Below are 12,943 nucleotides of genomic sequence, written 5' to 3'. Positions count from 1 at the left end.
GGCGTTGACCATGAAGGCTGCTTTCTTTCAGCAGGAAAACATGGAGACACTTAGGTTATTAGTGAGTGTGAGCATGACATGTGGTGTGTGTGTGTGTGTGTGTGTCCTGAGTGTGTGAACACACCTCGCCGTGCCTTGGCTGGCACTGACACCCATCATCAGCCATCACTCCAGGATCTTATTCACATTAACAAGTGAGATCCCTACGACTCGATTTAGGTTTATTTAAATCTCTTGAACGCAGCCTCACAGCTTTGCCTCTGATCGCCGGCGCCAGTGCGCCTGCGCTCTGCTGACACTCCAGTAATCCGCTGTTATAGGAGGAGATTGCATCCCTCGTCCACTGCGCTCACGCTACCAGTGAGGGAGAATTAAAGCCCGTGGACAAAAAATACACACAACGGGGAGAATAAGGACATATAACAGGACTATAACATGCTCAAATGGAGCCATTGAACACAGGTATCCTGGGGTGGAGCAGCTGTACAGTATGAGCAGGCGACAGCGGGACTGGAGCGAGGATGTGTCCTAATGTAAGGCAGCAAGGCTCAGCATCTACAGCCCTGGAAATATGAGATGAAGGCAGGCTGGGATGGACCCGGCGGAAGATGGTGAAATTTACGATTGAGTGCTCCTTCCTGGATGAGACCTCCTCGGCTATTTGAGCGTTTCTTAAGCCTGCATGTCGGCTTCTGTGTGAGACTCTCCCTGGCCTCTGTGCCGCTGTGTGGAAGCCCACCACCTTTTTTTTTTTATACAAGTATTGCTTCGCTGTGGTGTTGTTGGGCTTAATTGGGAGCCCATATGAGCGATTAATTATCATGCAACATGCACTGAATCAGGAAAGCTTAACTATAAATGTGATCTCATGAGATAAAGCAAAAACAAACCACAGGGTATCACCCTCCTCAGACTTTGCCTCAGGGTTTTTGCAAGCCATCGATACTCGTCAAAAGATGCATGCAAATGTGGTGGTGCATATTTCCCTCAGCTGCTTCGCCCGTAGAGAGACTTGCCACGACAAGCCGGCAAGTCCACATAAATCTCAGCCCAAGTTGATGAACTAGACTGGCCGGCCTCGGCGGTAGGATCAGACAGAAATTAAGCTGTCGCTCTCAGACAGCGGAAACTAGGATCATCTCCCGGCGATGCGCTGGCAGAGCACCGCAGGCCGAAACGGAACATCCCTCACCGAGGGTTTTGGTCGGATCATACGCACAACTCGAGGGCTGAGCTGTAAACATTCACATGCTGTGGCAACTGGTAAAGTTTAAAGAGCTGCTCCTTGCGTCTGGGTGAACATTCTGGAGTTCATGTGAGTTGGAAATCCAAAAATTCTGCAAATACCAGAAGTGAGAAAGCCCTCCCTTAAGGGTTTCAAACATGGCGTGGGAGAAATACAGCTGGGGTGTTTTACTGGTAAACTTCCACAGCAGCTGTTAGTCAGACTGGATGTCTGAAAGATGAGACTCGGATGTTAGCATACTTGTAGTTTTGCCAACACCCTTCCCAGCAAATGCAATGCATTGATTCCCTCCAGTGCCCACATTGTATATGACTCTGTGGATATCACTTGTATGACTTTTACCCTGTCTTCATGGATCATGATGCTGTTGAGCCGTCCTGGATGTTTTGTTTTTTCCCACTTTCTTGAAGCTTACATTTTGCAGAGATTTACCTGCTGAGATGCTGAAAGATGCACCACACCTTTTCCTGCTTTTTCTAATTGATTGATTGGAGCATGTGCAAAGGAAAGAGGAGCCAAGCATGAGGATGCACAGACTGAGGAGATGTGTCAGAGGGAACGCTGGTGGAATTATGAGTGGCACTGTGGAAGACACGGTGCAGAGTGTTACAAGTTTAAAGTCTACGAGAGAGAATTACGAGCCTTTGCTGTGAGCAAATTGTATTTTCTCCTCTCCTCAGACCGCTGAATGGGAATCAGCGCTCCACGCATCAAATTACTGTTTCAATTGAGAACTTCCTCCCCTGTGCACTGTGGGATTTTTCACCCTGCATACTTGGCCACCTGCAAGTTATGCTCATTTTTTGAGTGCCCTTATCTTGGAGTCCCTGTTGCTGTGGTTTTTATTTGTTTTCACTGTAGCGCCCTCAGAGGTCTTTTACGGGAGAAAATCCTTCTTATTTGATGCAGGAAGTTGTCAACAGGAAGCTTACAGCAAGTACAAACACATGATTGCTGTTGTGGTCCAAACAACCCTTTTAGTCTCCATGTATCTCCATTTGTCTCACTGAATACAAGTGTGGATTCCTGGAGCTCGAGGCAAAAAGCAAAACAAACCTCCCATCAGAGAGCATTCAGAGACTAATTTCCTATCACCGTGGTGATGGGGAGCTCAGCCTCGTCTCTCACTGCAGAGACAGAGTCAGACCATGGCTTCCGCAGCACCCCGTACCCCTCGTCACCCCCTGTGGGCTGGCTCAGGAACAGCCACAGCAGCCCGGTGTGGGGCACCACCTTCATCACACGTCAGCAGCAGCACCCGCTGCCCCACCGAGAGCGCAGGTAAGAGCCACCTCAGTCCGCCCAGCTGGGTGCCAACACATTTCTCAGTCGAGTGCTCACGGGGCACAGAGTAGCCGGCCGGCCTGGCTCGGCCAGTTGTTGGGGAAGTCACCGGAGGAGTGAGACGTGGTGTTGTGTTACACAGGAATGCTGCCATTTAGAGCTGTGAGCGTACAAACTGGCATTATTCTGAGGCTCTCGCGCTGGTGTTGTCTTGGCTTCAGTATCTGGGTGATGTGGTGTAAACTGAAACCGTTTATCAGCGTTCATTTGAGAAAGGTACTACTTTCTCTTTCACAGGCTTTTAGCAACGATTACTGAGGATTCAATAACCTCACAGCGATGGATCAAATCCCTGTTTCATCAAAGCTTATCTAATCAAAGCCTGCATTTTCATGTTTTTTTATGATGCACCCAAAATCTTGCTAAGCCGGATTTGCGAACCAAAATCCAACCCCGTTGGTGCCGCCTAGCACAGCTGTACAGTACGTGCTACACTTGATGCAGCGCTGAGTGGATTGCCTGGACAGATAGATTGACCTGACCTCTTTGAGCCCAATGAAACCCAGCCAGAGGGTAATTAGATGATGAGTTGTGCTGTTATGCATTTTATCTTGCTTTGATTCAGTTCTATTAATTTTGGAAGTGATTAAATACAGTGGACTGATTCTCTTGGGAGCTGTGGCTACCCTGTGGTATTGTTTCACTCGGGCAAAACTCCCATTTTTGTTAGACTTTTTAGTTTGACTGTCAGTAGTGGAAAGTTTTTAGACTGCAACCTATAAAGAGTTTCTCCAAGAACAAACTTCTTATTGAGCTAGCAGCAGCTGTGTAATTGAGCAAGGTTTAGCGGAGCACACTATTTGTGGAAGAGACGTGCTATTCATATACGCTGTTTTGCCAGTATTGACTGTGTGAAAAAGATATATTCAGTTACTGTATCTACAAGGAAGACTGTGCTGCAGTAATCCATTGTTCCAGTCATTGCCTTCTGAGTCATTGTCAACACAGCAAAAGACCTTTCAGCAGTGTGGTGTAAGAAGCTCTGTGTGAATGTGCGGCTCATCCAGCAGTTTTTGACTGACTTTCTTCCAAAAGGCTGATCTTCCCAACCACCCTCACAGAAACTTGTTTAGAAGCGTTTCCAGTTTTCCTTCAGCTTTTTGGGTCATGTCTCCCGGAACGAGAACAGGCAGTTATTATCGACCGCCTGTAGTGTATTGAAGTTGTTGCTGAGTCACTCAGGGCATCATGGTCCGGTTGTTAGTTATTGATTTTCAGAGAGCCCGATCACATTTCCCCACAATGGATGTCATTATTTATTCAGCATCGGTCTCCAGTTGGGCTTTCATCTTTCTTGATTCCTGCCCGCCGCTGTCAATGCTTTCCTTGCAGTTGCTCTACATTTAACAGTTAAGGCAGTCATGGCTGCCATTGCTCACTCTTCTAACAGTTTTATGACATAGAAAGAGCTGGTTTTAGCCCCTGCTTCAACAACCATAGCTCCATGCATTTATGACACTCAAGTATAGCTCATGCTGTCAGTGTAGTTTTGCATCATTCAGTCAACTTGTTTTTTTATTCAGCAGACTCTTCCGTGCATCTCTGTAGCAACAAGCCTCTGCCTCCATCACCAATCAGACTCCACCCTCAGTCAGCTGAGCACGAAAACACAGGCAGACACACAGAGTTATACAGTACACACCGTCTCCGTCTACTGCTGGAAGGCAGAGAGGGACACACACACACATATTCTGACAATAGATGTTTTAGAAACACTGTGCAGTAGCACTTGGAACATGCCCTCTTATCTACCCCCTCTCTCTCACACACGCACTCACTTGCAGTCTTATGCACATATACACACTGCTGTGTGAGCCTAACAACGTTAGGCAAGCTTTGCTGAGCTGTGACAGAGCATGAAATATAGAAACAACAGAACACTATGAGCCCGGCTTAACTTCAGCCGTTCTCATACAGTGTATTCTCTAATATATTGTCCTATAAAAACGCTTTCTTTCCCTTGTTTTTCTTAGCTCGGAGGCTGCATGAACAGTCTTGTCCTTGGGTAATTTCAATTTGTTTTCATCCAGCAGCAACCCATTGACTTTGGGAAGTGTTTGTGTGCACTGAATCAGTACCTCGACTGTGAAGTTTCACTCAAGATAACAACCCACTCAGCAGACAAAGATTTGCAACAGAGGTGTAGTTGTGTGAGCTGTGATGTTTCATAATTTTAAATTTGAATAGCAGCACAATGCGGTTTTATCCCAATGGCAATATTGTTTAACTTAAAAGGGGCAGTTCACCCCAAAATAAAAAATGCATATATTTCCTCTCACCTGTAGTGCTGTTTATCAGTCTAGATTGTTTCGGTGTGAGTTGCTGAGTGTTGATATAAGATATCAGCCATACAGATGTCTGCCCTCTCTCCAGTGTAATGTAATTAGATGGCACTCTGCTTGTGGTGCTCAAAATGCCAAAAAAACACTAAACAGTAATGTCTCTTTCCAGAAATCATGATCTGGTTACTCAAGATAATCCACAGACCTTGTTGTGAGCACTTTCAAAGTATTTTCTTTCCACTGAACTACATCTGGCAATCGTATTGCTGCGAAGAAGGGAGCGTGCATCTACTGCTAGCTCATCAAACACCACTGAGCTAGCTAACGTTACAGCTTTGAACTCCGCAAGCTGAGTGCTACCTAGTTCTATTATATGCAAGAAAGGTACACAGCTTTACACTTGGCAACTCACACCAAAACAATCTAGATTGATCAGTAAAGCCAAGCTAAGACTACAGTTTTTGGCCTATTTGTCCCTGATGATTACAGTCATGATTACATTGGTTTGGAGCCCCTGATGGTGTTGCCAAGCAACGGCAAACATCCTAGCCCTTGAGACTAACGTTAGCTAGCATATTACTGTTGACAGGTATTAAAACTGACAGTTAAAATCTCACCTCAAATTCTCACTAAGAAATAGACAAACCTGTGTAGACCGCATTCCCCCACCATTTTCTCATCCGGACTCATTTAGTCTTCTTTTGTTTTTCTCACTGTACAGGATTGCTAACATTACAGCAAGTTGTCACACCATGTCATTTTCTGTTTTGTTTTGTGGCGCATTCATCCCTTCTGCCACGGTAATCTAAATAATATCCTGTAGTGTGAGATGCACCGTTAGTCAAATCTTGTGCAGTGTGTGCATGTTTGAGATTAGAGAGAACATCTGTGAAGTTTCTCCGTATATCTCCGTATATCTCCGTATATGCATGATGCAGCCCGATTTTAGAATAAATAAAACATCTGTAGTCCTGTAGCCCAGATTAACTACAGGTAAGATGAAAAAATATGTATTTTTATTTTAGGTTAACCTGTCTCTTGAACAATGGAACTGTGCTTCATTATATCTCAGCCCCATAGTGCTGGTGTGTTCCGCTGCATGTGGCCTTTGGAGCCCTTAAAGTTAGTGTCTGCCCTCTCCAGAGTCGATCCCAGAGTCTCCACTGTCCCAGCATGATGGATGATAGCGTTTATCGCAGCTCCATTCCACTGGCTCTCCTCCCTTTAATTGGATTAAAACGGGTCCACTTGGATTCGACCAGCGTGGTCACTGGCCGTGTTTATGTCTGAATTATTTCAGCGCATCCTCCTTTTGTTGTTGCCAGTCTGATGAAGACAGGGCCGCGTCAGGACGGTCCCCGAGCCACCAGAATAGATCTGGCATGCAGGCTTTGTCTCGCAGTGTGGCTGTCTTTGGAAAACAGAGCGTCAGTGCTGCAAGAAAAGCTAGCCTATTGGCACTGCTACTGACATGATTCCAGATCCCCCCACTCTTGTTGCCATGGAAATCTGTAGCATATGTTCAGTAACCTAATTCCATCGGGCCCGAGATAAGACCACACATGGTAACCTGGCAGCCTCGCACACGCAAAAAGAAGCGTGCTGGCAAATTACACCTCTGGAAGAATACCATATAACCAGCTGATTATTCATGTCAGTGTGTAGTGGTGTCAGATAGGAGCCAGTGAGCTAGAAACCTCAAGGCAAGTGGGCTGCCCTCAAAGCTTGAATCTGTGTCGTGGAAACAGGAAGTAAAACTCCGCTCTGTGCTGCCTGTCTGAGAAGTTCCCCTCTGGGTGAAGGTAGTGCTGTGTCAGCAGTCCTCCTGCCCTCCAGGTCTGGGTGCCTGCAGGAACTCCAGATAAGCACAGTGGCAGCAGCGGCAGCACCCTGCCCCTGCCATTACTTCCCTATTCTTCCTTCCCCACTCTGGAGCTTCCTGCCAGCTTCCTGCTCGTTCTCACTTAGCTCTGCGCTACTGATGGCTGCTGAAACCCAGTCAGACAGTTTCCTCTGTTTAAAGATTCAAATGTCTGAAGCTGTCTCCACCGTTGACAGATTCACTCATCAAAAGTGGGCACTGGTTGTGAAATATTCACAAGGGCACAGCCAGAGGTCGGATGTTACTGTTCTTTCAGTTTTGTTTCCCCTCTTTTGACCAGTATTTGCATTCTTAGTATCTTCAGTGTTTTATCCCGCAGAAAAGATTGTTACCTCATATCTTATCTTGAAATTAGATCTGGGTTATGAGGTCTTGATCATAAGGTGTGTGGTCATGTGGGTCAGGCTTGCATACAAACAACTTAACATTATAAAAGGCACGACCAGACTCAGATTGCATGGGATTGCCCTGACACATAACACTAAGGCTGCACAACTGCACCCTTGTTTCTACAGAATCACACCCCTCTTGTGATGTTCCATTTTTTTATCGTGTATAACAGAGATACTCAGTTTGCAAAATGACAGGAGGTCAGGGGCCAGTTAACAAACGAACATTAATAATATTTCTCACTGTAAATGAATTATCTGTTTTCAGTGTTTCGAAGTTTGCGACCTGCTTTATCTTTGCCAAGAGACAAATCCAGTCACAGCGGTCGCGCAAAGGTTAGCTGTACACAGGGGCGTGTCTAATATTTGAGGACACTGGGGGGCTCAGCCCAGACCTCTGTTGGGGGGGGCAAGGGATCCTACCTTGGCACTTTAAAAATATAAAAAACAAGCTCTATTTTGGTGTCTTTCTTGGACTCTGACGCCTTAGTTATATTCAAAGTACAAAAAACTTGTGTACAGCCTAGGGCTTGGCAATATGGATTATTTTATTTTATTTTATCAGATACCGCTACTGAATCAACATTGTGGGGTTGACTTTTGGTGCTTTCACAAATATTTACACAATGAGATTTTTGATAGATAATCATTAATAATGTGGACAAAATGGCTAAGTGGGTAAAGGCAAACAGTAGCATGGCTATAACAGTGTGGTAAGGTCAAATAATGGCACACTTTACTGTAATGCGGCCTTTAAATACAAGAATATCCAAAATCTACGACAATATCTAGTCTTATATCAATATAATACAGTAGAATATCAAAAATAATATTGATAGAGTATCAATATATTGCCCAAACCCTTACCTAAGTGATGTTTATTGGTGGAACATCTCAGTTTAAGGGCACTTTTCAAAAGGCCTTTAGTCCAGTTTGCTCAGCTCGGAGTAGTCTGTGCCAACACAATAACACTTAATGATCTATTCTGTCTCAAAACGTCTCATTAAAAAGTGTCCTTCTCAGTGCCACTGCATCAAAACTTCCCCAATTATCTTGTTGCGCTGTCCCCAGTGACTAAGTCCTCACTGTCACCAATCCCTCGTGTCACGTCATCAAGTCTCAGCATGTCACAGTTGGAACTCTTTATCTGCCGCCCTAGTCTGGACTCTGGATCCAGCGCCTCAGATAAGTTGCAGCCATTGGCTCAGCTCCATCATGTTTGTTACAACGCATTAATTCTGGAGACCTGTCAGGGTTGAGTAATGAGTCATTTTCATGCCACATCATGTTACCCGGCAGGTAGAACTGAGGCTTTTACAGTTAATCCTCAAGTCTTTGACCCTGACTCATCAGCTCCTCTGATAGACAGGCAGGGAGGAATGCTTGCTCAGGCGAAAGTACTTTTAAGCGAAAAGGTTGCTCTGATCTGCGAGCAAGAAAATAAAAAAATCCCACAATGAAGTGATAAACAAAATCTTTTGCCAGTAAAACGACTGCAGACAGACTGCATTCATTACTAAAGGGGCGAAATAAATTCTCAGTTGGTTTCCTCAAGTGTGCTAAAGAATGTGTGAAAGTGCTGATCTAATCCCTGTCACTGAAGTTTTCTGGGTGTGTTCGGATGCAGCAGAATGTTTCGACATTCATTATCCCTTTTTTACAGCTTGTCTGATCCAAGGGCATATTGGTGATAAGTGTCATTTTTAATAACAAGCTGTGCTCTGTTAAACAACAATCGCAACTCATTTGGCATCATCATTCTGTCTGCCAGCGATATTTGCATGGATGAAGTAAAATACATAAAAAGCACAAGCGGTAATGCTACTGCTCTGAAAACCTCGGGTGATACCCTTACAGCTGGCGGTTATAAAAATCACCCCTTGCATCCCTGTCGTTTCAACGGCTGCAGCTATTTAACAGGTTCATCATCAAGTGCACAATAACCGAGACATTTTTCTAACATAAACATTTTATAAGCTATGGTATCTACGTCTCCAGCTATCTCCCTGCATTCACTCAAGACTCTGCCTGTAAATATTTATCACAAGAGTGACTCACTTTATTTGAGCGTGTTTGTGTGTGGGGGCTATATGTGGAGCCCGTCTCGCAAAGTGAGTTGAAAACAGTCAGGCTACCGAGAGCCATCAGCCTCACACAACCTATTAGTAATCACTAATAACTGATGCTGCAAAGCAAAAAGTTCAAATAACAAATCAAATAGTTCAAGTGTGGCATGTTTAAGATGAGATGGAGTGAAACTGTGCATTTCTTATAACCTTATGTTCATCAATCTACACATATATTTACGTGCATTACAAACCACGGTATAGGTATCTGACTGGATGAAAAATTAGTCTTGCAGCTTTAGCATGGAGGCAAGATAGTATCCAATTGTCCACAGTATTGATTACCCTATTGATCATTGAGCAGGCTTAATTGCCTCAATGTGAGTGTCTTAAAACTGATTTTACCTGCAGCCCTAATATTCAGTTGCTAATGATTGAAATTTTATTGAAATTCTTAGTTTCTTAAATTTAAAGCTATATTTGGCAACTTTTATAAAAATAACTGACATATTTGCTGAAACTTTCTCTTTATCCTGACAGTAGTACTTGAGACATATAACCTGTGAAAAGATTATGTTCCGTTGCCTCCTCGTAGTGCTTCTAAAGGCATTTGCAAGAATCCACTGTGGCTGAATGAAAACCAATCAGAAATGAAGAGACTCTCTAACGCAGCCGTCAACCACGTCAGTCACTGCTTGTGAACTGCGGTCAAATATGAATCAAGATTCTGTCACTGCAATGCCTATTTATCTGTAAAATTAGAATGTTTGTGACCTGGTCGCCATGTTGAAAACAGTCAAGCTAGGACTGGGCGATATGCTCTGAAAATTATATCACCATATTTTTCGGCTATATCTCGATACATAATATATATCTAGATATTTTTAAATCTCCTCAAAAGCACTGCATTAATGCTAGGACTGGAAGACAAAATTTAACATAAGAATATTTCTAACCAAATGCCCCCTCAGATGCGACAAAGTTGTAGGGATGACTATTGTTGTTGTTTTTTTTCCCCAGAAAATATGAACACAATGAGATTTTTGATCAATAATGTGGATTGAGTGACTACGTGGGTTAAGGCAAGTGTTAAAACAAATTGAAAAGTCTGTTAAGTTGATAAATTTACGTCACTTTACTGTAATACAGCCTTTAAAATGAGGGGAAAAAACACCATTAATGTCATATCATGATACAACGATATCCAAAATCTAAGATTATATGTAGTCTCATATCTTGATAACAGTATAATATCTTCCCATTGCCCAGCTTTAAGTCAAGCCAAACCAAGCAATGCCCATCGGCTGGACCTACTTTCTTATTTTACAGCTAAACAGTACACTAAAATGTTTCTGAAAACATCTGAGGTGAGAAATAGGCTTTGCAGTAACAGAATCTTGATTCATATTTGATCAGCGCTGCCTAGTTTGACAGCTTGACCACAGTTCATAAGCAGAGATTGACATGATTGACAGCTGGGTTAAAGACTCCTCGGCTCTGATTGGTTGTTTTTGTTAAGGCGCAATGGATTATTGCAAATGCCATCAGGAGCACTTCAGTAATATGACTAAAAGTTTTGATTATATCATCTGTTGTGCTATTAAACAAAGTTCTCAGTCTGTTAGAAAACACGTTTTCTCACAGTATTTCTCAGCGGTGTAAAAGTAAAAGTGGTAGCTAAAATTACCCAACAACACTGTATGGATTGCTGACATGATTCAGTACTGTAGGACCACACACACCTACAGAAGCAACCACATCCAAGCAGTGATGTACTAGTTCGCTAAATTGAATTTGTACAGATACACACATTTTGTGTTACGTTTTAGTTTGCTATTGTGTACAAGATATACATTACAGTCAGGAGTCTTTTTTGTCTGTTAAGTATGCTCTTACACCAAGAAATCCACTTGGGATGTTGCTCCCAGATGCATGTAGTACATACATACATACACAAGATAAGAAGTGTGATTTTTATCATTAGTTATCAGTCTGATGGGCAACAAGAGTATAGAGTGGATGATATGTGGGGGATTTAAGTATTCTGTTTGGTTACTCGTGTTGACAGTCGAGGCTTTGAGAAACCTTTTTTGTTTTGTAAAATTGTGAAAGCGCAGCAAGTCACAAGATGAGCTGTCATGGAAACCCCTGTGTGACACTCACTGTACGCTGACTGACAGGCCATGCGTTACATAACATCTGTGAAGTGCTGACTGACTCCTTTTGTGTTTTGGCTTCGTCTAATGTCAGGATTAATTTATCAGGGAGCCAGTTAAGTGTTTGAATTGTTGAGGAAGAACTAATATTATTACATTTTTGTCCTTTTTGGTAGTCTTTCATTATTAATTATGTTCTTTGTTTTTAGATTTAAGTGGAACAAAAGGCACGTCTGTATCGCACAGTGCAGTACATCAGATACAACATCATCTGATGGTAACAGAACAAAAACAGGTCTGACATTTAAAAAGTAGTGGAATATAAATCTTAAAGCAGTTCAGGCTTATTGCCATGTTTAATCATCAAGGAAATAGACTGTCAACATTTAAAAATGCACATACTAACAGTCACGCCTTCTGCTACTCTGAGGACAATCTGTTTCGTTATGATGCTTGTTGGTGTGTTGAATGTGCAAAGCAGGAGCACTCTGCCCCCAGTGGTCAAGGAGGGTACAACGCTTTCCCCCTCAGGCCCTGGGCTCGAGGCCAACCACAGAAAGGCAGTGCTAATGACTGTCGCACAAAGGCCAAATGTCTCACAGCGACGCAGGGAGAAGCTGGCGAGACTCAGCTCACTTAATCTCGCAACCGAGTTCAGCATGTGGAATAAATCCAAGTGGCCAGTCATAGGTGGCCTACACATGATCAGCAGTGCTTATGGAGACTTACTCTAACTTTAGCATCACTTAAAGAATCACTGACCCCTCTTACATCCAGGGTTGTTTACATTTGGTGTCTCTCAGTTTCTCAGGTATGTTTTCCTCTATAGCCTGAAGACTTCCAGGCAGTTACTTTGACTTTTTCCACCCACCACACTGTAACCGGTTTGCTCGTCTTCACTGTACAACTCTCACTCCTTGTAATAGTGTGCTGAAGTGTTCCATGATTGTCTTACACCTAGCGATGCATTGAGAAATTGGCCAGGGGTCATTGATGCTCTTACTTAAATTAATTTAGACTAGGAGTAGGTACTTTATGGGCGGCAGGCTGCACCGAGGGGCCTCATTGCAAAACGATGGGTTTTCTAGAGGTGAGGTCTCTCTCTCTCTCTCTCTCTCTCTCTCTCTCTCTCTCTCTCTCTCTCTCTCTCTCTCTCTCTCTCTCTCTCTCTCTCTCTCCCTCCTCTCTCTCTCTCTCTCTCTCTCTCTCTCTCTCTCTCTCTCTCTCTCTCTCTCTCTCTCTCTCTCTCTCCACTGTAAGCTATTGGCTACTCGCCCAGGTCTGCGACACTGAGGAACTGAGGAGCTGAAGTGGGCACTTTTAGAGCAGCTCCACTGAGCACAGGGCCAAGGACAAAAGGTGCGCGTCTGTGTGTGTTTGTACACACTGCTGTGAGTGGAGCATGTACACAGAAAGCATCCTTTTATGTCGGGTTCAGGGATCACGGGCTGTAGTGTTGTTGTCTGCTACAGGCATGTTCTGTACATACAAGGATTTGTGTACGTGTGTGCGTGTGTACTCACTATACACTCACAGTGCATCCTTTTAGTTAGGGCCAGAATGATTGTTGTAGTTGTT

The 12,943-nt window shown here is 43.7% G+C and overlaps 1 protein-coding gene across 2 annotated transcripts in view; it reads left to right on the top strand.

The window, feature by feature from the left end:
• Positions 1 to 12,943, top strand: part of capn15 (calpain 15) — a 50,706-nt gene that overhangs the window by 1,868 nt on the left and 35,895 nt on the right. Inside the window, exon 1 of one of the 2 annotated variants that reach the window (XM_050059990.1) lies at positions 189 to 2,527. The exons of the other annotated variant lie outside the window; for it this stretch is intronic. Coding sequence (XP_049915947.1) covers positions 2,349 to 2,527 — 179 coding nt within the window. The 5' untranslated portion in view covers positions 189 to 2,348. Of the gene's footprint in view, positions 1 to 188; positions 2,528 to 12,943 lie in introns of those variants that run through there. 2 annotated transcript variants of the gene reach the window in all.

This window comes from Epinephelus moara, chromosome 13 (assembly GCF_006386435.1).
Source record: "Epinephelus moara isolate mb chromosome 13, YSFRI_EMoa_1.0, whole genome shotgun sequence".
In the NCBI taxonomy this organism is placed as follows: domain Eukaryota; kingdom Metazoa; phylum Chordata; class Actinopteri; order Perciformes; family Serranidae; genus Epinephelus; species Epinephelus moara.
This window is presented reverse-complemented; position numbering and strand designations above follow the sequence as displayed.